At 43.9% G+C, this 25,803-nt stretch overlaps 1 protein-coding gene across 5 annotated transcripts; it reads right to left on the bottom strand.

The window, feature by feature from the left end:
- Nucleotides 1-5,758: 5,758 nt before the first annotated feature.
- Nucleotides 5,759-25,642, bottom strand: LOC112220593 (dynactin subunit 4). Of its 5 annotated transcripts, none has more exons than XM_042303506.1 (16): nucleotides 25,472-25,638; nucleotides 24,431-24,501; nucleotides 23,717-23,895; nucleotides 23,149-23,192; nucleotides 21,853-21,960; nucleotides 20,720-20,740; nucleotides 20,290-20,363; nucleotides 19,574-19,686; nucleotides 14,987-15,096; nucleotides 14,789-14,862; nucleotides 14,627-14,681; nucleotides 11,604-11,711; nucleotides 9,628-9,725; nucleotides 6,637-7,203; nucleotides 6,556-6,599; nucleotides 5,759-6,061 (listed from the first exon to the last, which is right to left on the bottom strand). In XM_042303506.1, the coding sequence occupies exons 1-14, from the start codon at nucleotides 25,604-25,606 to the stop codon at nucleotides 6,987-6,989; spliced, it is 1,407 nt and encodes a 468-aa protein (XP_042159440.1). In that variant the 5' UTR covers nucleotides 25,607-25,638; the 3' UTR covers nucleotides 5,759-6,061; nucleotides 6,556-6,599; nucleotides 6,637-6,986. The 5 variants fall into 5 exon arrangements, with proteins under 5 accessions (XP_042159440.1, XP_042159441.1, XP_042159439.1 ...); XM_042303507.1 differs by having other exon boundaries at nucleotides 6,674-7,203; XM_042303505.1 differs by lacking the exon at nucleotides 6,556-6,599 and having other exon boundaries at nucleotides 6,674-7,203.
- Between the last annotated feature and the right edge of the window lie 161 nt (nucleotides 25,643-25,803).

Raw genomic sequence — 25,803 nt, 5'->3', positions numbered from 1 at the left:
ATAAATCTACCTATTTTCTCCCTTTCTCTGTCCATCATTCTCTCTTTCTCCCTCTCTCTCAATCTTTCAAGACTCTCTCTCTCTCTCTCTTTCCATACTCTCTCTCTCTCTACTTCTATCTCTCTTTCCATCATTCTCTCTTTCTCCCTCTCATTCACTCTTTCCATACTTTCTCTTTCTCTCTTTCCCTCTTTTCCTCCCTCCCTCTCTCTCTCTCTCCCTACTTCTCTCTCTCTCTCTTTCCATACTCTCTCTTTCTGTCCCTCTCTTTCTCTCTTTCCCTCTCTCTCTTTCTCTCTCTCTCTCTCTCTCTCTCTCTCTCTCTCTCTCTTTCCCTCTCTATCGGTCTTGATCACTGCAGCCATCAGAATGTTGACTTTGGACCTGGGAGTGAAAATGAACACTGAGAAAGCAGCTGACGTCCCCTCAACTCCCCTACCCCCTCACACTCTACACCCCCCCACTGCCCCTCTGCGACCCCCCCACTATCCCTCTACAATCCCCCCGCAGTCATCTCTTTTCTCATGTCTTTTTGTAGTCTAGTCGACATTCAGCTTCCTGTTTTGGGTTAGCAGTCATCTCTGGGGTTTTCTCATGTCTCTCTGTAGTCTAGTCGACATTCAGCTTCCTGTTTTGGGTTAGCAGTCATCTCTGGGGTTTTCTCATGTCTCTCTGTAGTCTAGTCGACATTCAGCTTCCTGTTTTGGGTTAGCAGTCATCTCTGGGGTTTTCTCATGTCTCTCGGTAGTCTAGTCGACATTCAGCTTCCTGTTTTGGGTTAGCCGTCATCTCTGGGGTTTTCTCATGTCTCTCTGTAGTCTAGTTGACATTCAGCTTCCTGTTTGGATTAGCAGTCATCTCTGGGGTTTTCTCATGTCTCTCTGTAGTCTAGTCGACATTCAGCTTCCTGTTTTGGGTTAGCAGTCATCTCTGGGGTTTTCTCATGTCTCTCGGTAGTCTAGTCGACATTCAGCTTCCTGTTTTGGGTTAGCAGTCATCTCTGGGGTTTTCTCATGTCTCTCTGTAGTCTAGTTGACATTCATCTGTCCTGTTTGGATCAGCAGTCATCTCTGGGGTTTTCTCATGTCTCTCTGTAGTCTAGTTGACATTCATCTGTCCTGTTTGGATCAGCAGTCATCTCTGGGGTTTTCTCATGTCTCTCTGTAGTCTAGTTGACATTCATCTGTCCTGTTTGGATCAGCAGTCATCTCTGGGGTTTTCTCATGTCTCTCTGTAGTCTAGTTGACATTCATCTGTCCTGTTTGGATTAGCAGTCATCTCTGGGGTTTTCTCATGTCTCTCTGTAGTCTAGTTGACATTCATCCGTCCTGTTTTGGGTTAGCAGTCATCTCTGGGGTTTTCTCATGTCTCTCTGTAGTCTATACGCTGCTTGATGTGAGGTTGTTGACTGACGTTTTCCTGATGTTGACAGATCACTATTCCACACAGCCTTTAAGTAGTTCTATAGTATCAGAACAGTAACAGTAGTCGTATAATATAGTAGTTTAACTACGGAGTCTTAAAAACACAACTACCACACAGCTCAGCCACCCACATGTTAACCTGCCTGCCTTCCTGGCTCGGTCTGGCTCCATTTACTGAGATTAGTTTACAGAACATTTACCCTACCAGATGTGAGATCGTTAGGCCATTATTTACAGTAGGGATACAACGGCCTCTATCAGCAGCAGCTGTGTGTGTGTGTGTGTGTGTGTGTGTGTGTGTGTGTGTGTGTGTGTGTGTGTGTGTGTGTGTGTGTGTGTGTGTGTGTGTGTGTGTGTGTGTGTGTGTGTGTCTTTTCTTGTTCCTCTGCTGAAGCAACATCTCCTCCTCTAAAGTGTATTATCCCATGAAAAGGAAAAACGCGTTCCAATTTGTAAACAGCACTGACCTCAAACCATCGTTGGTAATGAATCATATTTGATCTCTCTATGAGGACACCGTGCTTCTAAGACAACGTAGTAATACTATACTCGACACCCAGTGTCATAACATGGTTATGGCAAGGTGATAACCGTGTTATATTATGCAATAACAGCTGACATAACTTGTCATAACATGGTCATAACACTGTCGTGACCCACATATTGAGACCTGTTGTGACATACATTGAGTTATTTACTGGCTGGTTATGACACCTTCATAATGACACCTACATAATGACACCTACATCAAAAGTGGTTATGACACCTACATAATGACACCTTCATAATGACACCTACATAATGACACCTACATAATGACACCTACATCAAAAGTGGTTATGACACCTACATAATGACACCTTCATAATGACACCTTCATAATGACACCTACATAATGACACCTACATAATGACACCTACATCAAAAGTGGTTATGACACCTACATAATGACACCTTCATAATGACACCTTCATAATGACACCTACATAATGACACCTACATCAAAAGTGGTTATGACACCTACATAATGACACCTACATCAAAACTGGCTATGACACCTACATAAGAGTTTCAAAACCCACGAAACCTGCCACACAAGGCAACACATCCCATTACTCCATAGTCTACTTGTCAACAGTATATTTATGTTATATTGTTTTTAAATTGACCATATTAAATTATCATTGTAATTGTTCACCACATTGATGTCCGACATGCAAGCTACACACTAACGCTGTTACTGATGACTGGGATGAATGTAGGAGCAGGACAACACAGCCTCTTTGTGACCGATAACTGGCATAAGGTCATGTACGTGATTGGCCTATCTGGCTGATATGATTATTATGTCATAATGCTTCTTGACAGTGCCATAAAGTGTATTTTCTAACAAGTTATTTTAAAGATGAATGAACAAAAACAAACCAAAAAATGTAATTACAACAAAGGACTTATTAAGAAACAAACTTTCAAATGAAAGGAAACTTCCTTGTCAGGAACCACATTTGAATAAATGTGGGTTGACATTTATGTACGGTTCATAACCAGCCATAAATAACACAACAGGTGTAGATATATGGGTCGTGACAGTGATACGACATATTATGACATGGTTATGACCGTGTTATGACTCTGGGTGTCAAGTGTTACCAAAGACGTTTATAATAATCTTTTGACAGTTTATTTATAGAGAAGCAAGAGAGAATGGCTATTAAACATCATGTAAGATTCGTACATCGGTCGGCAGGTAGTCTAGCGTTTAGAGCGTGGAACCAATAACCAAATGATTGCTGGTCAGGATACCCGAGTCGACGAAGTGAAAAATCTGTTGACGTGCTCCAGCAAGACACTTAACCCATGTCGCTCTGTATAAGAGCATCTGCTAAATGACTCAAATGTTAATTGTCCAATTGCACTTAGACGTCTTCCAGCGTTTTTTTTTAAACTTCTACTGTTGAAAAGCGATACTCCAAATATAAATACAGTAAAGTACCAACAATAAAGAAGAAAAAAAAAAATCGTAACATTTTGAGCAATTTTTTATTTTTTTTAGACAACTGCAAACTTCAAGGAGTTTCAAAGAATTCATGACGTCATCGGCCTCCCCCTTGCTCGAGGAACAATAGGACCGCTCTCTTCCGTGTTTTCTAGAAGGAATCCGAGCAGTACATTATTAAGACCATTCAACATTCTTCTAATCAGAAAGCTGTTAAAACAATATGAGTATCAATATGAGCGCATCCTCTAAGGTCTTTGTATAATCTGTAATTTGTTATAACCCTTTCTAGCATATTTTATCATTGTCTGTTTGTATACTTCTTGTTAGTATACTGTTTTTTCTGCAATAAAAAAATAAAATGTAAACTACAACAAACTACAACAAACTATAAGATCACTATTTTGGTCAATTGCACACAAGTTTCAACTGAAATTTGGCTTCTGTTTTTAACCCAACCCCTGTTTAAGACACCATAGAGGAGCAATGGAGAACCCACCCACTTGTGCCATGTCATGCCATTTTTTAATGTAACCTTTATTGAAACTAGGCAAGTAAGTTAAGAACAAATTATTTACAATGACTGCCTACACCAGCCAAACCCTCCCCTGGTAACACTGAGCCAATTGTGCGCCACCCTATGGGACTCCCGATCACAGCCGGTTTTGTGATACAGCCCGGGATCAAACCAGGGTCGGTAGTGACGTCTCTAGCACTGAGATGCAGTGCCTTAGACCGCTGTGCCACTCGGGGACCGCTGCTCCACCTATTGAGATGGACATTTTATCTTTGATTCACTTAACAAAAAGCACATCTCTAATGTATACTGGACAAAAAAATATATAAACTCAACACGCAACAATTTCCCAAAAGTTACAGTTCATATAAAGGACATCAGTCAATTGAAATAAATAAACATCAGGCTCTAATCTATGGATTTCAAATGACTGGGCAGGGGCACCGCCATGGGTGGGCATGGGGGAGCATAGGCCCACCCACTAGGGAGACAGACCCAGTCAATCAGAATTTGTTTTTCCACCCACAAAAGGGCTTTATTACAGACAGAAATACTCCTGAGTTTCATCAGTTGTCCGGGTGGCTGGTCTCAGACGATCCGGCAGGTGAAGTAGTCAGATGTGGAGGTCCTGGGCTGGCGTGGTTACACATGGTCTGTCCTGGGTTGGTGTGGTTACACATGGTCTGTCCTGGGTTGGCGTGGTTACACGTGGTCTGTGGCTGTGAGGCTGGTTGGACGTACTGCCAAATTCTCTAAAACGATGTTGGAGGTGGCTTATGGTAGAGAAATTAACATTAAATTATCTTGTAACAAGCTCTGGTGGACATTAATGCAGTCAACATGCTAATTGCACACTCCCTCAAAACTTGAGAGATCTGTGGCATTGTGTTGTGTAACAAAACTGCACATTTTAAAGTGGCCTTTTATTGTCCCCAGCACAAGCCACACCTGTGTACTGATCATGCTGTTAAATCAGCTTCTTGATATGCCACACCTGTCAGGTGGATGGATTATTTTAGCAAACGAGAAATGCTCACTAACAAGGATGTAAACAAATTTGTGCACAAAATTGGGAGAGAAATAAGCTTTTTGTGCATATCTAAAGGTTCAGGGATCTTTTATTTCAGCTCATTAATCAACATGGGACCAACACTTCACATGTTATGTTTATATTTTTTGTTCAATATAGCTGGGGCAGCAGCTAGCCTAGTGGTTAGAGCAATTGGACTAGTAACTGGAAGGTTGCGAGATCGAATCCCCGAGCTGACAAGGTAAAAAAAATATGTCGTTCTGCCCCTGAACAAGGCAGTTAACCCACTGTTCCAAGGCCATTATTGAAAATAATCATTTGTTCTCAACTGACTTGCCTAGTAAAATATAAACACTGTTGACAGTGACTCACAGCTGCCATCTACAGGAGGCAGCATAGCTCATGCCAGTACACCATATCATAAACAACCCTACAGCTCCACCTTGTGGTGGCACGGTCAAAATGCACTAAATGACAAAGGGAAATTGATTAGACTACAGTTTAAAGACAACCAATAAACAATACATGAATCAAAAGGTAAAAACTAATTAAAATGATTCTAATAAAGGACATTGACAGCCAAAAAGTCCTGATTTTAACTTTAAATTAGAGAAATAAACTGTGAGTTGAGTTTGTGATTTTTGTTTGGTTGGTCCTCGTCTCTCGTTTGAGCCCATTGACTTCGACTCCTCTCCAATAACACAACACACACACACACGGTGTTTTTAAAACATTAATTTTATTAGCCAGTACAGGTTAACCGTGATATAAGGCTCTGTCTAACAAACCAAGGGGGGAATTATTTCCTGACCAATCAAAACAACGCCAGTGAAAGGTTGCTACCAGCCCCTCCCTGTTGGTCACATCTTCAGTAGAAACCCTCCAATCAATATAAACTTCACATGTAATTCAAATGTATGATTGACCGATAGTGTTAAAAGTAATATCTAATATCTTACCACTGCAGAGTGCCTCAGACAAACTGACACGTTTACAGGTCTCACTACTTCAATACTGCTAATAGAACAACTGACTGGACTTTAGTACTGAAGACAACAGCAAAAATAACTCCCAACTCCTTAGTCTCACCCTACCTTCAACCCAGACTTTAGTCTCACTGAAGACATCCTACCTTCAGCAAAAGAAACAGTAACTCTCAACTACCTTCAACCCAGAGAGGAGATCACCCTACCTTCAACCCAGAGAGGAGAAACAGTAATGACAGTCTCACCCTACCTTCAACCCAGAAAGGAGAAACAGTAATGACAGTCTCACCCTACCTTCAACCCAGAGAGGAGAAACAGTAATGACAGTCTCACCCTACCTTCAACCCAGAGAGGAGAAACAGTAATGACAGTCTCACCCTACCTTCAACCCAGAGAGGAGAAACAGTAATGACAGTCTCACCCTACCTTCAACCCAGAGAGGAGAAACAGTAATGACAGTCTCACCCTACCTTCAACCCAGAGAGGAGAAACAGTAATGACAGTCTCACACTACCTTCAACCCAGAGAGGAGAAACAGTAATGACAGTCTCACCCTACCTTCAACCCAGAGAGGAGAAACAGTAATGACAGTCTCATCCTACCTTCAACCCAGAGAGGAGAAACAGTAATGACAGTCTCATCCTACCTTCAACCCAGAGAGGAGAATGACAGTCTCATCCTACCTTCAACCCAGAGAGGAGAATGACAGTCTCATCCTACCTTCAACCCAGAGAGGAGAAACAGTAATGACATCATCTAAGAGACATTTATTAGTAGGTAGATGTAGCCTGGCATAGCATGCAGGTAAATACTCTTCATCCTTAGAGGAGGATGATGAAGATAATGCTTAAATTGAAGCGTGAAGCAGGAAAGGGTCTCTGGAACTGCTTGGGGGTACAGAGAAGTGTGTGAGTGTGTGTGAGAGAGAGAGAGATATGTGATCCAATGCATGTACAGTGTGTGTGTGTGTGTGTGTGTTTGTGTAAAAGATGTGTATTCGGTGTGTGTGTGTGTGTGTGTGTGTGTAAGCTCTTCACGCTATGATCGGCCCCAGGCTGAGCTCTACGTGGTGTGTGAGCCAGATGGCCTCGGTGGGGGCGTCGCCCTCCTCACTCGGCCTTATGGGAGCCGCCAAGTTGCGGAAGTCGTGGCGGATCTTAAAGGACACTGTGACATCCCCGTCCTCCTCGCGCTGAGGGACCACCTTGATGAAGAAACCGATCTTATTGGATTTCCTGAAGGCCACCACACTGGAGGAGAGACAGGAGCAGAGGGGGAAGGTTAGGAGACCAGGGCCAGAGGGGGAAGGTTAGGAGACCAGGGCCAGAGGGGGAAGGTTAGGAGACCAGGGCCAGAGGGGTAAGGTTAGGAGACCAGGGCCAGAGGGGGAAGGTTAGGAGACCAGGGCCAGAGGGGGAAGGTTAGGAGACCAGGGCCAGAGGGGTAAGGTTAGGAGACCAGGGCCAGAGGGGGAAGGTTAGGAGACCAGGGCCAGAGGGGTAAGGTTAGGAGACCAGGGCCAGAGGGGGAAGGTTAGGAGACCAGGGCCAGAGGGGGAAGGTTAGGAGACCAGGGCCAGAGGGGTAAGGTTAGGAGACCAGGGCCAGAGGGGTAAGGTTAGGAGACCAGGGCCAGAGGGGTAAGGTTAGGAGACCAGGGCCAGAGGGGTAAGGTTAGGAGACCAGGGCCAGAGGGGTAAGGTTAGGAGACCAGGGCCAGAGGGGTAAGGTTAGGAGACCAGGGCCAGAGGGGTAAGGTTAGGAGACCAGGGCCAGAGGGGTAAGGTTAGGAGACCAGGGCCAGAGGGGTAGGTTAGGAGACCAGGGCCAGAGGGGGAAGGTTAGGAGACCAGGGCCAGAGGGGGAGGTTAGGAGACCAGGGCCAGAGGGGGAAGGTTAGGAGACCAGGGCCAGAGGGGGAAGGTTAGGAGACCAGGGCCAGAGGGGAGGTTAGGAGACCAGGGCCAGAGGGGGAGGTTAGGAGACCAGGGCCAGAGGGGGAAGGTTAGGAGATGAGGGGCAGAGAGGGAAGGTTAGGAGCCCAGGAGCAGAGGTAAAATGTCATCCTACTCCCAAAAACTACACTTGTTCTAAACTAATGTCCTTGCTCCTCAGTTCATACAGCACGAGGATCTCCTTCCAGAGAGACATCAGGGACTGTAACATACTCTGTTTCACGGACTCATGGCTCTCTCTGGATATACTGTCCTGGTCCATACAGCCAGCTGGGTTCTCAGTTCATTGCACAGACAGGAATAAAGAACTCTCCATGAAGAAGAAAGGCGGAGGTGTATGTTTCATGATTAACTACTCATGGTGTGATTGTGATAACATACAGGAAGTCAAGTCCTTTTGTTCACCTGACCTAGAATACCTCACAATCAAATGCAGACCATATTACCTCCCAAAAGAATTATCTTCTGTTATAGTCACAGCCGTGTATATTCCCCCTTAAGTTGATACAGCGACGGCCCTCAAAGAACTACACTAGACTTTAGGCAAACTGGAAACCACATATCCTGCGGCCGCATTTATTGTAGCTGGGCATTTTAACAATGCAAATTTGAGGAAAATTCTACCGAAGTTCTAACAACACATTGACTGTAGTACTCGCTTAGAATGAAAAAACAACACTAGACCACTGCTACTCGCCCTTTTGAAGATGCCTACAAGGCCCCTCCCCCGACCTCACTTTGGCAAATCAGATCACAAGTCCATTTTTCTCCTCCCTTCCTATAGGCAGAAACTCAAACAGGAAGTACCCGAGCTAACGTCTATTCAACGCTGGTCTGACCAATCTGAATCCACGCTTCAAGATTGTTTTGATCACCGGACTGGGATATGTTCCAGGGTAGCCTCTGAGAATAGCATTGACGTTTACACGGACACAGTTCATCAGGAAGTGTATAGAGGAAGTTGTTCCCACTGTGACTATTAGAACCGACCCTAACCAGAAACCGTGGAGAGATGGCAGCATTTGAGCAAAACTGAAAGTGAGAACTACCGCATTAAACCATGGCAAGGTGACGGGGAACATGGTTGAACACAAACGGTGTAGTTATTCCCTCCGTAAGGCAATCCGACAGACAAAACGTCAGAATAGAGACGAAGTGGAGTCGTAATTCAACGGCTCAGACGAGACATGTGGCAGGATCTACAGATTACAAAGGGAAAACCAGCCATGTTGCGGACACTGATGTATTTGTATTTATTATGGATCCCCAGTAGCTGCTGCTAAGGCAGTAGCTACTCTACCTGGGGTCCAGCAAAATGAAGGCAGTAGCTACTCTACCTGGGGTCCAGCAAAATGAAGGCAGTAGCTACTCTACCTGGGGTCCAGCAAAATGAAGGCAGTAGCTACTCTACCTGGGGTCCAGCAAAATGAAGGCAGTAGCTACTCTACCTGGGGGCTAACAAAATTATGGCAGTTTAAAATATACCACAGCTCCTCGGGCCTTATTGCTTAATTCTACTGTATAAATGTTATTTGATTTTTTTATTTATTTCACCTTTATTTAACCAGGTAGGGAAGTTGAGAACAAGTTCTCATTTATAACTGCGACCTGGCCAAGATAAAGCAAAGCAGTTCGACACACACAACGACACAGAGTTACACATGGAGTAAAACAAACATACAGTCAAATATGATATGACCGTATTGTACTTAAGACTCACTCTGGGTCGTCCTGGAAGTCCTGTGGCTCGGCCAACTCGTCGTAATCTGCTGCAGCATCCTTCCCTGCCAGGACCAACTCCTTGGTAGGAACCATCACCTATAAAACATCATCATCATCATCATCATCCTTCCCTGCCAGAACCAACTCCTTGGTAGGAACCATCACCTATAAAACATCATCATCATCATCCTTCCCTGCCAGGACCAACTCCTTGGTAAAACCATCACCTAAAAACATCACAGTCATCATCCTTCCCTAGGACCAACTCCTTGGTAGGAACCATCACCTATAAAACATCATCATCTCATCATCCATCCCTGCCAGGACCAACTCCTTGGTAGGAACCATCACCTATAAAACATCATCATGCTGCATCATCCTTCCCTGCCAGGACCAACTCCTTGGTAGGAACCATCACCTATAAAACATCATCATCATCATCATCATCATCAACATCCTTCCCTGCCAGAACCAACTCCTTGGTAGGAACCATCACCTATAAAACATCATCATCATCATCCTTCCCTGCCAGGACCAACTCCTTGGTAGGAACCATCACCTATAAAACATCATCATCATCATCCTTCCCTGCCAGGACCAACTCCTTGGTAGGAACCATCACCTATAAAACATCATCAACAACATCCTTCCCTGCCAGGACCAACTCCTTGGTAGGAACCATCACCTATAAAACATCATCATCAACATCATCCTTCCCTGCCAGGACCAACTCCTTGGTAGGAACCATCACCTATAAAACATCATCATCATCATCAACATCCTTCCCTGCCAGGACCAACTCCTTGGTAGGAACCATCACCTATAAAACCACAATATTAACATCAACAACCTTCCCTGCCAGAGGTCAACTCCTTGGTAGGAACCATCACCTATAAAACCACTATATTAACATCAACAACAGAGGTCAGGGGTGAGAGGTCAGCAGTAGGGTTACAAAGGAAGGGTATATTACTGGAAACTTTCAAAAATTTACCAGTAAACTACCACAATTGCAGTATCTTTCAAGGCTTTTTGGGGCAGCAGGTAGCCTAGTGGTTAAAGCGTTGGGCCAGTAACGGAAAGGTTGCTAGATTGAAACCCTGAGCTGACAAGGTAAAAATCTGTCGTTCTGCCCCTGAACAAGGCAGTTAACCCACTGTTCCCCGGTAGGCCGTCATTGTAAATAAGAATTTGTTCTAAACTGACTTGCCTAGTTAAATACAGGTTACATTTTATTAAATAATAATAAAAATTATGTAATCTATCCAAGACAGCTCGTGGCCCTTTTGGGTACTTTAGCTTATCATAGGAGTCTAATATGGCCCTCTGTATGGCCTTATCACAAAATAATTAAATTATAAAAAATAAACTATAATTAAGAATGAGAAAGCTGTAAAAGATATATATATATATCCTAAATGTAAACCAACTTAGTGATTACCATTGGTGTTTACTATGAGGGTTTCAGCCATTTGTATTTGAGATTCTTCAAAGTAGCCACCCTTTGCCTTGATGACAGCTTTGCCCACTCTTGGCATTGAATGAGTAGTTTGTGTCCACACTTTTGACTGGGACAGCATGCATATTTTTCTAAATATATATACATATATATACACACACACACACGTTTAAAAAAAAAATATATATATATTATTTTACTGTGACTATGTATTTGCTGTCAATGTTTTGGGGCCAAACTTAGTAGTTGTGAAAAAAGGTAAATAGATAGAAGAGTTAGAGTGAAAATGAAGCCATTGTTGATTAGATGCTTTTTTCAATTCCTTTGTTTATTTTCTCTTGAACCACATCATCTATCTATCAGAAACTCATGGATACAGAAAGAGAAACTATATATAAATATATGTTCTCAAGTATAAATTACTGAAGATGCAAAAAGATGCAGAAAATCTGTGACTAAAGATCCCGGTAACCTTGGTAAATTACCAGTAGCTTTCCAACATTAGTCTGTAGTACCTTAGCAGTGCTGTTGATGTCCTCTGGGTCTCCTTCCTCACAGCCCACCAGGGTGACGTGGGTAATATTCTCCACGGGGTTGGTCAGGGTGAGCAGCACCTGGCACTCCTACAGACAACATGATACCACTCATACTGTAAGTCATTCTGCTACCCTACAGACATGATACCACTCATACTGTAAGTCATTCTGCTACCCTACAGACATGATACCACTCATACTGTAAGTCATTCTGCTACCCTACAGACATGATACCACTCATACTGTAAGTCATTCTGCTACCCTACAGACAACATGATACCACTCATACTGTAAGTCATTATGCTACCCTACAGACAACATGATACCACTCATACTGTAAGTCATTCTGCTCCTCTACAGACAACATGATACCACTCATACTGTAAGTCATTCTGCTCTCCTACAGACAACATGATACCACTCATACTGTAAGTCATTCTGCTACCCTACAGACAACATGATACCACTCATACTGTAAGTCATTATGCTACCCTACAGACATGATACCACTCATACTGTAAGTCATTCTGCTCCCCTACAGACATGATACCACTCATACTGTAAGTCATTCTGCTCCCCTACAGACATGATACCACTCATACTGTAAGTCATTATGCTACCCTACAGACATGATACCACTCATACTGTAAGTCATTATGCTACCCTACAGACATGATACCACTCATACTGTAAGTCATTCTGCTACCCTACAGACATGATACCACTCATACTGTAAGTCATTCTGCTACCCTACAGACATGATACCACTCAAACTGTAGTCATTCTGCTACCCTACAGACATGATACCACTCATACTGTAAGTCATTCTGCTACCCTACAGACATGATACCACTCATACTGTAAGTCATTCTGCTACCCTACAGACAACATGATACCACTCATACTGTAAGTCATTCTGCTACCCTACAGACATGATACCACTCATACTGTAAGTCATTCTGCTACCCTACAGACAACATGATACCACTCATACTGTAAGTCATTCTGCTACCCTACAGACATGATACCACTCATACTGTAAGTCATTCTGCTACCCTACAGACAACATGATACCACTCATACTGTAAGTCATTCTGCTCCTCTACAGACATGATACCACTCATACTGTAAGTCATTCTGCTACCCTACAGACAACATGATACCACTCATACTGTAAGTCATTCTGCTACCCTACAGACAACATGATACCACTCATACTGTAAGTCATTCTGCTACCCTACAGACATGATACCACTCATACTGTAAGTCATTATGCTACCCTACAGACATGATACCACTCATACTGTAAGTCATTATGCTACCCTACAGACATCATGATACCACTCATACTGTAAGTCATTTTGCTACCCTACAGACAACATGATACCACTCATACTGTAAGTCATTCTGCTACCCTACAGACATGATACCACTCATACTGTAAGTCATTCTGCTACCCTACAGACAACATGATACCACTCATACTGTAAGTCATTCTGCTACCCTACAGACAACATGATACCACTCATACTGTAAGTCATTCTGCTACCCTACAGACAACATGATACCACTCATACTGTAAGTCATTCTGCTACCCTACAGACATGATACCACTCATACTGTAAGTCATTCTGCTACCCTACAGACAACATGATACCACTCATACTGTAAGTCATTCTGCTACCCTACAGACAACATGATACCACTCATACTGTAAGTCATTCTGCTACCCTACAGACAACATGATACCACTCATACTGTAAGTCATTCTGCTACCCTACAGACATGATACCACTCATACTGTAAGTCATTCTGCTACCCTACAGACAACATGATACCACTCATACTGTAAGTCATTCTGCTACCCTACAGACATGATACCACTCATACTGTAAGTCATTCTGCTACCCTACAGACATGATACCACTCATACTGTAAGTCATTCTGCTACCCTACAGACATGATACCACTCATACTGTAAGTCATTCTGCTACCCTACAGACATGATACCACTCATACTGTAAGTCATTCTGCTACCCTACAGACAACATGATACCACTCATACTGTAAGTCATTATGCTACCCTACAGACAACATGATACCACTCATACTGTAAGTCATTCTGCTACCCTACAGACATGATACCACTCATACTGTAAGTCATTCTGCTCCCCTACAGACAACATGATACCACTCATACTGTAAGTCATTCTGCTACCCTACAGACAACATGATACCACTCATACTGTAAGTCATTCTGCTACCCTACAGACATGATACCACTCATACTGTAAGTCATTCTGCTACCCTACAGACATGATACCACTCATACTGTAAGTCATTCTGCTACCCTACAGACATGATACCACTCATACTGTAAGTCATTCTGCTACCCTACAGACAACATGATACCACTCATACTGTAAGTCATTCTGCTACCCTACAGACGACATGATACCACTCATACTGTAAGTCATTCTGCTCTCCTACAGACAACATGATACCACTCATACTGTAAGTCATTCTGCTACCCTACAGACAACATGATACCACTCATACTGTAAGTCATTCTGCTACCCTACAGACATGATACCACTCATACTGTAAGTCATTCTGCTACCCTACAGACATGATACCACTCATACTGTAAGTCATTCTGCTACCCTACAGACATGATACCACTCATACTGTAAGTCATTCTGCTACCCTACAGACATGATACCACTCATACTGTAAGTCATTCTGCTACCCTACAGACATACCACTCATACTGTAAGTCATTCTGCTACCCTACAGACAACATGATACCACTCATACTGTAAGTCATTCTGCTACCCTACAGACATGATACCACTCATACTGTAAGTCATTCTGCTACCCTACAGACAACATGATACCACTCATACTGTAAGTCATTCTGCTCCTCTACAGACAAAATGTGACACAGATTGTCTTCAAACATGTTTTTGGGGCCTGTTCCGTTACTTGAATAATTGACTTGCCTTCTGGAAGCGCAGGTTTGGAATGGACATTATTCTGACCTCAGGGATGTAACTCCTTTAGGATTGAAAATCACATCACTTTACTGAGAAATAATACAATTCAAGAGTAGAAAACAAAGGTGAATGTGTTTCGGTACAGAGGAGATGCTAAGCAATACTTACACAGCCACCAGCTGGATTTTGAACTTGATTGAGGTTGGGTTGAATTCTGGCTTGCTCAGATTGTGCTCACATTTCTAGGAAGAAAATAAACATTTCTACCATCAAGAAAAACTGACAGATAAACAACAGTAAAATAATAGTAAAATGCCCATTTCTTGAGAAGGTTAGTGTCGTGTAAATTACTGCGTCTAAACTGACCCTGCATCGCAGAGAGCGCTTGATCAACAGGTGTTTGTGTTTGGGGTGGAGCTGAGAGGCTCCGGCTGGCTGGAAGTCAGGCTGGAGCAGGCGCTGACGCAAGGATGTCACTGGAATACATAACACACACCAGGAAAGTTAACACAACATGGTCAACCAGACCACAAAACACGGCAGATTTGAAAACAACCACAGCATACCCCGGTTATTGATATAGCAGTAGACTTCATTATAACAATTAGCTCTAAGGAAAAGTAGTAGATGAAGCTAGAATCCTTAGTTGCGAGATTATTTTTTATTAAAATTAAATGATCTGTACCCCTTGACTCTTGAAGAATAGAACTTATAAATGCCTCATGAGCTTTGTTCAACTGTCCCCCATCTGAACACAAAATATAAGCTTGTTTTACTCACAATGTTTGGAAACATAAATGTAAAACACTGTATAGCCTCATAACATGGTTAAAACAATCATTTTAATATTAGTCCTTGCATCCATAGCTTTGTCTATTCATCTGAGTGGTTCCATTTCTCCAGCCCCATCGCTCAGATCTTTCTATTCATCTGAGTGGTTACATTTCTCTAGCCCCATCGCTCAGATCTTTACCAAAACAGTGGAAGGGAGGACATTTTGTTATTGTTTCAATTAACGATTGTAGATTATTATTAAAACAATTTTTTTTTTTTTAAGTACTAGTCATTGTTACCCTCAGGTAGGTGGATAGGTCTGGGTTAGTGCAGAGTTCAAGGTCCGGGGTTAGTGGTTAGGCTTAGGGGTTAGGTTTAGGGGCTGTTGTCTCTTACCCTCAGGTAGGTTGATAGGTCTGGTGTAGGGTTAGTGTAGAGTTCAAGGTCCGGGGTTAGTGGTTAGGCTTAGGGGTTAGGTTTAGGGGCTGTTGTCTCTTACCCTCAGGTAGGTTGATAGGTCTGGTGTAGGGTTAGTGTAGAGTTCAAGGTCCAGGGTTAGTGGTTAGGGGTTGTTGTCTCTTACCCTCAGGTAGGTTGATAGGTCTGGTGTAGGGTTAGTGTAGAGTTCAAGGTCCGGGGTTAGTGGTTCGGCTTAGGGGTTAGGTTTAGGGGCTGTTGAATTAACTTCCGGCGCCGACAGAGATGGCCGCCTCGCTTCGCGTTCCTAGGAAACTATGCAGTTTTTTGTTTTTTTACGTGTTATTTCTTACACTAGTACCCCAGGTCATCTTAGGTTTCATTACATACAGCCGAGAAGAACTACTGAATATAAGATCAGCGTCAACTCACCATCAGTACGACCAAGAATATGTTTTTCGCGATGCGGATCCTGTGTTCTGCCTCATAACCAGTGTAACCGAGTGGATCACATGCAGCGACCAAAAAAAAAAAAACGACTCAGAAAAAAGAGGGAAACGAAGCGGTCTTCTGGTCAGACTCCGGAGACGGGCACATCGTGCACCACTCCCTAGCATTCTTCTCGCCAATGTCCAGTCTCTTGACAACAAGGTTGATGAAATCCGAGCAAGGGTAGCATTCCAGAGGGACATCAGAGACTGTAACGTTCTCTGCTTCACGGAAACATGGCTAACTGGAGAGACGCAATCCGAAGCGGTGCAGCCAGCGGGTTTCTCCACGCATCGCGCCGACAGAAACAAACATCTTTCTGGTAAGAAGAGGGGCGGGGGCGTATGCCTTATGGCCAACGTGACATGGTGTGATGAAAGAAACATACAGGAACTCAAATCCTTCTGTTCACCTGATTTAGAATTCCTCACAATCAAATGTAGATTGCATTATCTACCAAGAGAATTCTCTTCAATTATAATCACAGCCGTATATATCCCCCCCCAAGCAGACACATCGATGGCTCTGAACGAACTTTATTTAACTCTCTGCAAACTGGAAACGATTTATCCGGAGGCTGCATTCATTGTAGCTGGGGATTTTAACAAGGCTAATCTGAAAACAAGACTCCCTAAATTTTATCAGCATATCGATTGCGCAACCAGGGGTGGAAAGACCCTGGATCATTGTTACTCTAACTTCCGCGATGCATATAAGGCCCTGCCCCGCCCCCTTTCGGAAAAGCTGACCACGACTCCATTTTGTTGATCCCTGCCTACAGACAGAAACTAAAACAAAAGCTCCCACGCTGAGGTCTGTCCAACGCTGGTCCGACCAAGCTGACTCCACACTCCAAGACTGCTTCCATCACGTGGACTGGGAGATGTTTCGTATTGCGTCAGACAACAACATTGACGAATACGCTGATACGGTGTGCGAGTTCATTAGAACGTGCGTTGAAGATGTCGTTCCCATAGCAACGATTAAAACATTCCCTAACCAGAAACCGTGGATTGATGGCAGCATTCGTGTGAAACTGAAGGCACGAACCACTGCTTTTAATCAGGGCAGGGTGTCTGGTAACATGACTGAATACAAACAGTGCAGCTATTCCCTCCGCAAGGCTATCAAACAAGCTAAGCGCCAGTACAGAGACAAAGTAGAATCTCAATTCAACGGCTCAGACACAAGAGGCATGTGGCAGGGTCTACAGTCAATCACGGACTACAGGAAGAAACCCAGCCCAGTCACGGACCAGGATGTCTTGCTCCCAGGCAGACTAAATAACTTTTTTGCCCTCTTTGAGGACAATACAGTGCCACTGACACGGCCTGCAACGGAAACATGCGGCCTCTCCTTCACTGCAGCCGAAGTGAGTAAGACATTTAAACGTGTTAACCCTCGCAAGGCTGCAGGCCCAGACGGCATCCCCAGCCGCGCCCTCAGAGCATGCGCAGACCAGCTGGCCGGTGTGTTTACGGACATATTCAATCAATCCCTATATCAGTCTGCTGTTCCCACATGCTTCAAGAGGGCCACCATTGTTCCTGTTCCCAAGAAAGCTAAGGTAACTGAGCTAAACGACTACCGCCCGTAGCACTCACATCCGTCATCATGAAGTGCTTTGAGAGACTAGTCAAGGACCATATCACCTCCACCCTACCTGACACCCTTGACCCACTCCAATTTGCTTACCGCCCAAATAGGTCCACAGACGATGCAATCTCAACCACACTGCACACTGCCCTAACCCATCTGGACAAGAGGAATACCTATGTGAGAATGCTATTCATCGACTACAGCTCGGCATTCAACACCATAGTACCCTCCAAGCTCGTCATCAAGCTCGAGACCCTGGGTCTCGACCCCGCCCTGTGCAACTGGGTACTGGACTTCCTGACGGGCCGCCCCCAGGTGGTGAGGGTAGGCAACAACATCTCCTCCCCGCTGATCCTCAACACTGGGGCCCCACAAGGGTGCGTTCTGAGCCCTCTCCTGTACTCCCTGTTCACCCACGACTGCGTGGCCATGCACGCCTCCAACTCAATCATCAAGTTTGCGGACGACACAACAGTGGTAGGCTTGATTACCAACAACGACGAGACGGCCTACAGGGAGGAGGTGAGGCCCCTCTGAGTGTGGTGTCAGGAAAATAACCTCACACTCAACGTCAACAAAACTAAGGAGATGATTGTGGACTTCAGGAAACAGCAGAGGGAACACCCCCCCATCCACATCGATGGAACAGTAGTGGAGAGGGTAGCAAGTTAAGTTCCTCGGCATACACATCACAGACAAACTGAACTGGTCCACTCACACAGACAGCATCGTGAGGAAGGCGCAGCAGCGCCTCTTCAACCTCAGGAGGCTGAAGAAATTCGGCTTGTCACCAAAAGCACTCAAACTTCTACAGATGCACAATCGAGAGCATCCTGGCGGGCTGTATCACCGCCTGGTATGGCAACTGCGCCGCCCTCAACCATAAGGCTCTCCAGAGGGTAGTGAGGTCTGCACAACGCATCACCGGGGGCAAACTACCTGCCCTCCAGGACACCTACACCACCCGATGCTACAGGAAGGCCATAAAGATCATCAAGGACATCAACCACCCGAGCCACTGCCTGTTCACCCCGCTGTCATCCAGAAGGCGAGGTCAGTACAGGTGCATCAAAGCTGGGACCGAGAGACTGAAAAACAGCTTCTATCTCAAGGCCATCAGACTGTTAAACAGCCACCACTAACATTGAGTGGCTACTGCCAACACACTGTCAATGACACTGACTCTACTCCAGCCACTTTAATCATGGGAATTGATGGGAAATGATGTAAATATATCACTAGCCACTTTAAACAATGCTACCTTATATAATGTTACTTACCCTACACTATTCATCTCATATGCATACGTTGATACTGTACTCTATATCATCGACTGCATCCTTATGTAATACATGTATCACTAGCCACTTTAACTATGCCACTTGGTTTACATACTTATCTCATATGTATATACTGTACTCGATATCATCTACTGTATCTTGCCTATGCTGCTCTGTACCATCACTCATTCATATATCCTTATGTACATATTATTTATCCCCTTACACTGTGTATAAGACAGTAGTTTTTTTGGAATTGTTAGTTAGATTACTTGTTCGTTATTACTGCATTGTCGGAACTAGAAGCACAAGCATTTCGCTACACTCGCATTAACATCTGCTAACCATGTGTATGTGACAAATAAAATTTGATTTGATTTGATTTGTCTCTTACCCTCAGGTAGGTTGATGGGTCTGGTGTAGCAGTCTTCAGGCAGTGGCTCCACTTCATCTAAAGCCTGAGCTGGTTCTATGTTAATCTCCTTCTGGTCTTCACCTTCCTTCAGACTAGAATAGGGACAGACACAGTGAAGGCCATTATAGCAGACAGTGAAAGATGTATTCATGAACTACCAGCATGGCTTTATCCCAAACTGCACCCTATTCAGTGAACAACATGATTTGTCATGTACGTGTACAATAAAGCAATGGTGCAGTATAGTATCAGGATGTGATACTCATACGTTAAGGACTATAAAGGGATAGTGCATTATAGTATCAGGATGTGATACTCATACGTTAAGGACAATATAAAGGGATAGTGCAGTATAGTATCAGGATGTGATACTCATACGTTAAGGACTATAAAGGGATAGTGCATTATAGTATCAGGATGTGATACTCATACGTTAAGGACAATATAAAGGGATAGTGCAGTATAGTATCAGGATGTGATACTCATACGTTAAGGACAATATAAAGGGATAGTGCAGTATAGTATCAGGATGTGATACTCATACGTTAAGGACTATAAAGGGATAGTGCATTATAGTATCAGGATGTGATACTCATACGTTAAGGACTATAAAGGGATAGTGCATTATAGTATCAGGATGTGATACTCATACGTTATGGACAATAACATTTTAGTGAATGGAAAGTAATACTCACGAAAGACCAGCCAGACTGGTGATAGGAGCTCCAGGTCTCTGTCGCTGTAGTCTGGTACCCAGACCATACTTCTCCTTTACAGAGCAACACAACCACAAATGTCAACTAACTCACAGACAAGACACCACCATGTGGTAGACTTACAGGGGAGGAAACACTGGCATTTCTATTGATAACTGTTCAAATGTTTAGATTTTTCAAATATCTAAATTGGGAAAACATTTACTAGCATAAATACCTAAAAAATAAAATTCAGATCGAAGCCAAATAAACCAAACCTAGAGAAATATTTTTTTGGTTTGAACGAAGAGAACACAAATCTTTATGTTAACAGTGAGTTACAACTGTCTACTATACTACAGGCATGAACATTACATTTCCCGAGAGAGAACAGTGTTTGTCTATCAAAGTTGTGAAAAATACAACTCACCACCACGTGAATAGTGTGTTGCTGGGGGACGGAGGGGTTAAAACCAACATATCAGCGTGCAGAAGCAAAGACAAAGAAGAAAGTATCAAGTGAAACCAAAGCAGCAAACATGGCAGGTAACTGACAACATGCAACAGCAACAGAAAAGCATTAGTGGTATAGCTGAAGACTCTTCAGCTGCAGTAGCTAGTGTATAGCTAGCTAGCAGCTAGTTTATAGTGACACTTCAGCTGCAGTAGCTAGTGTATAGCTAGCTAGCACACAGCTAGCTTATAGTGACTCTTCAGCTGCAGTAGCTAGTGTATAGCTAGCTAGCACACAGCTAGCTTATAGTGACTCTTCAGCTGCAGTAGCTAGTGTATAGCTAGCTAGCACACAGCTAGCTTATAGTGACTCTTCAGCTGCAGTAGCTAGTGTATAGCTAGCTAGCACACAGGTAGCAGCTAGCTTATAGTGACTCTTCAGCTGCAGTAGCTAGTGTATAGCTAGCTAGCACACAGCTAGCTTATAGTGACTCTTCAGCTGCAGTAGTTAGTATATAGCTAGCACACAGCTAGCAGCTAGTTTATAGTGACTCGTTAGCTGCAGTAGCTACTATATAGCTAGCTAGCACATAGCTAGCTTAGTGACTCTTCAGCTGCAGTAGCTAGTCTATAACTAGCTAGCACACAGCTAGCTTATAATGACTTCAGGTGCAGTAGCTAGTATATAGCTAGCTAGCACACAGCTAGCTTATAGTGACTCGTCAATGTTCCAGTATGCCGCAGGTTCTAACCTAAACCAGTCCTTCTGTCCATACACATGAACTATACATGCAGTTCAATCAATGTCAACATACTGGAACATAACATTACATCATGTAGGCTATTCAGAAATAGTTGCCTTGTTAATTTCAGATCCCGCCACCAGCAGGGTTAATAACACAGCCATAACCATCACAACAAACAAAGATTAAAAGCATATTTGAAAATGCTCATTATTTTAAAAAAAATAAAAAGTGGGAGCTGGGTTGTGGTTATTGAGAGAGGTTTAACGTGTAAAACAGTCAAGTTCATATTCCAGAGAGAAGTGTGAAAGCTGAGCATGTTATCTCCTGGAGTGTGTGTGTGTATGTGTGTGTGTGAGTGGTGTACCGAGAAGGCCAGTGGCATATAGGGTCGTCTCCTGGCCAGCTTCTTCCTGTCCCTCTCCAGTTTCTCCCTCTGGGCCAGCTGCTGGTAATACTCTATCAGTTTATTGATCTGAAAGAAAAATACCCAACATAACATGAGTCAGACTGTCATAGGATAGTAGTATTATAATAGGAGGAAATGACAGGTCAAAGAACCATGTATACAGTATATATATATACACACACACACATCTCTCATCAGCATACCCCTTTTATTTTTTTTATTTCACCTTTATTTAACTAGGCAAGTAAGTTAAGAACAAATTCTTATTTAGAATGACAGTCTAGGAACAGTGGGTTAACTGCCTTGTTCAGGGGGCAGAACGACAGCTTTTGACCTTGTCAGCTCAGAGGATTCGATCTAGCAACCTTTCCGTTACCGGCCCAACGCTCTGACCACTAGGCTACCCTGCCGCCTCCTACACTCTAACCACTAGGCTACCTGCCGCCTCTACACTCTAACCACTAGGCTACCCTGCCGCCTCCAACGCCCTAACCACTAGGCTACCCTGCCGCCTCCACTACGCTCTAACCACTAGGCTACCCTGCCGCCTCTCCTACGCTCTAACCACTAGGCTACCCTGCCGCCTCTACGCTCTAACCACTAGGCTACCCTGCCCTCTACGCTCTAACCACTAGGCTACCCTGCCGCCTCTACGCTCTAACCACTAGGCTACCCTGCCGCCTCTACGCTCTAACCACTAGGCTACCCTGCCGCCTCTACGCCTAACCACTAGGCTACCCTGCCGCCTCCTCCACGCTCTAACCACTAGGCTACCCTGCCGCCTCTACGCCTAACCACTAGGCTACCCTGCCGCCTCCACGCTCTAACCACTAGGCTACCCTGCCGCCTCTACGCTCTAACCACTAGGCTACCCTGCCGCCTCCTACGCTCTAACCACTAGGCTACCCTGCCGCCTCCTACGCTCTAACCACTAGGCTACCCTGCCGCCTCCTACGCCCTAACCACTAGGCTACCCTGCCGCCCCACCCATGTATGTTACCAGCAGGAAACAAATAGTAGAAAGCACAAGTCAAAGCCAACACTTAAGCCTGGGGCCTGTATCAGGAGTGTGTCTATTTGTGGTTGATCACACAGTGTTTTTTAATTTTAAATACAGCATCAATTACAATAGACTCTATGTAACTTCCAGTGTCACAGCATTCTACTGCCTGGGGTTGTCGAGCTCGACATGTGAGAAACACTTGAGAGAGCGAGAGAGAGAAAATAGATCCGACCAAAAGGAAGGCAACATACCCGTTGAGTATGAGGGTTGTCCGGCTCCTGCCATCCTCCACTGGCTGAAGTGAAGACACACAAAAAAATATATAAATGAAGTGAAATAGTCCTCCATAAAACACCTAACAAGTCACACAACAGATACATAGGCTACTAGTCAAGTACATGATAAGGGACACATCTATTCAGAGTAACAATTCCAAACAAAGCTCCATACAGCTGCAGTAGCTAGTCTATAGCTAGCTAGCACACAGCAAGCTTATAGTTACTCTTCAGCTGCAGTAGCTAGTGTATACATCAGATATGAATTTGTTTAGCATTTGAGCCATTCTAACATAGCCTATTAACAAGTCAGTCCCATACATCTCCCCCTCATCACCAATGCAGGGGGGGACACTTCCTTCAGTAGCTTAGTAACTAGGATCACCAGCAAGGTTTGCTATTTGATTTGGTTGAAGCCACTTCTCACACTCACTCAGCCACAGGATAGCAGATCATGCTTAACATAGGCCCACTATACAAAAAAAAAGTCAACAGTCCATTATCTCCCCCTCATCATCAACAGTAAGGTAGGCCTGTCACTCACCCACAGACTTGTCAGCCATGCCCACATCTCTGGATGTCCAGCGACAGAAGCCACAGGCCAGGTAGTAGGCCTTCTTCATGGTCGTCTTGCTGGGGTCGTCAGGAAGAGGGGCTGGGATGTTGGTTGCCCGGGTGGACAGGGTGTGCATGCAGCACGGGCAGTCGAAGCAGTTTGCACACCTGGGGCACGACGAGGAAGAAGGTATAGCTAGTTACATATCCTTTGTTCTTCAACCGAAAGAAATAGTCGCAGTACTCAAACCCATTGCCAGCTTTTATGGCTTTCCTTAACCCTAAACTAGGCTATAACTAACCTTAACCTGATCTTCGACCGCATAGAATTAGATATGTAATAGTAATGGGAAGGGTCAAGTTACATATCGGGATATTAATTTAAGCAATATTATTTTGGCGATAATTGGCTGTAGCTGCACCAACACACCAATATTTTTCCTTCAGAACTTCTTCACCGTCTTTTGAAATAGGGAGTCAAATAAACATGAATGATAGATAACCCTAAGCTTAACCTCTATGCCTAACCTGAAGTTTTCGTTCAGCTGGTTGCATATCCTCTTCCTAGAACAAAACAGAGAGCTGGGAAATGTAGGCTGGATGCAGCAGAAAATTGTCAATGGCTACACAATAAGGAATAGGTCTATGCCACAGACCGTATATAACAGGTCTAAGCCGATGCTCAGTTGCAAATGTTTCTCACCTGTTCTTCTTCAGCTTTGCCTCTGCTGAAGGCATATTCTCCAGGCAGCTCGGACAGTAATGTGAGTCCACCTAGAAAACAGAGGCAGCATTCAACAATCTATGTTAGTGGCACCTTATTTGGGGAGAACGGGCTCGTAGTAATGACTGGAGCGGAATTCGTGGAATGGTATCATATACATCAAACACCTGGTTACCAGGTGTTTGATGCCATTCCATTTGCACCGTTCCGGACATTATGATCCGTGGTTAGTGGGAATACATGAATGTGCATTGCTATCCATCGTAGCTAGCTACTAGTTACAACTGCACAGATAGATATTGTTTCATGCTGAAACATGATTAGTATGCGTTAGCAACCGATCAGCTTCAGTATAATACAAATTAAGAGTTTATGTGGGTCACTGTCAGTTGTGTGGCTGTGTAAAATGAACAATCATGGCTGTCTGACGTGGCACGTATCGACTCGATAAATAGGTAGCCAGCTACCTAAATAAGATATTTCACAAGAATAACGACCTCTGTGAAAATGTGTTGATCTGAGACCGCACTGTGGTCGATCTGTCTGGGTGTGGTGATGAAGAGAGTACGTTAGCCAGCTAGGAGGCTGTGAAGCTAGCCAACAATTAAAAACGCTTTTCAAATGCTCGTTGGGTTTAAATTGTATTTCCAGTGGGAATTTGTGTCATTGTTAATTGGACAAAATAAGTTAGTGATCACAAACGATGTATTATGTTGTTTAGTTAGCTGTCTTGCTTGATTGTTAACAGTTAGCTTAGCTAGGTAGCTAGCTAAAACGTACAAAATTATGAAAGTAGGACGGAAGTAAAGACGACATATCTGACCAATCACACGACAGAGCTGTTTAATAAATGTTGATTGACGTGCGATATGGCAAATAAGATTACAGTGTTTATTGTACGGGGGCTGGACTATGTTGACCAATCCCTCCCAAACCGCTAACGCTACGAGCTTGTTAGCTAGATATCTCTAGGATTGAGATAGTTAGCCACACGGTAGTGTTGACATTTTCGTCACTTACCTCGTGAGACACACATTCTAGGGAACGCAATTCACTGCAATACCGACAAAAATAAAGTGTCGACAACGGCGATCGGATCTTTTTCTCTCCGTGAACTAGGTAGAGAACCCTGTCAGGCTGCAAAAGGGACGCCATCTCTAACTGATGCCGCGTTCAAATCAACTGGGAACACGGAAGAATACGAGATCAAATAATGACGTCAGTGATTTTCAGGTCGGAAATGTTGGAAGCTCCGGAAAGAGGCCCGAGTTCCTGAGTTGGGTGACCGTAAAAATCGATTTTTTTCTTTTCTCAGTCTGAGCTCGTTTTTTTTTTTTTTTTTTTCGAAATCC

The sequence above is a fragment of the Oncorhynchus tshawytscha genome, linkage group LG21 (genome assembly GCF_018296145.1).
Source record: "Oncorhynchus tshawytscha isolate Ot180627B linkage group LG21, Otsh_v2.0, whole genome shotgun sequence".
In the NCBI taxonomy this organism is placed as follows: domain Eukaryota; kingdom Metazoa; phylum Chordata; class Actinopteri; order Salmoniformes; family Salmonidae; genus Oncorhynchus; species Oncorhynchus tshawytscha.
The sequence above is the reverse complement of the archived record's forward strand: the minus strand, read 5'-3'. Positions and strand labels throughout refer to the sequence as shown.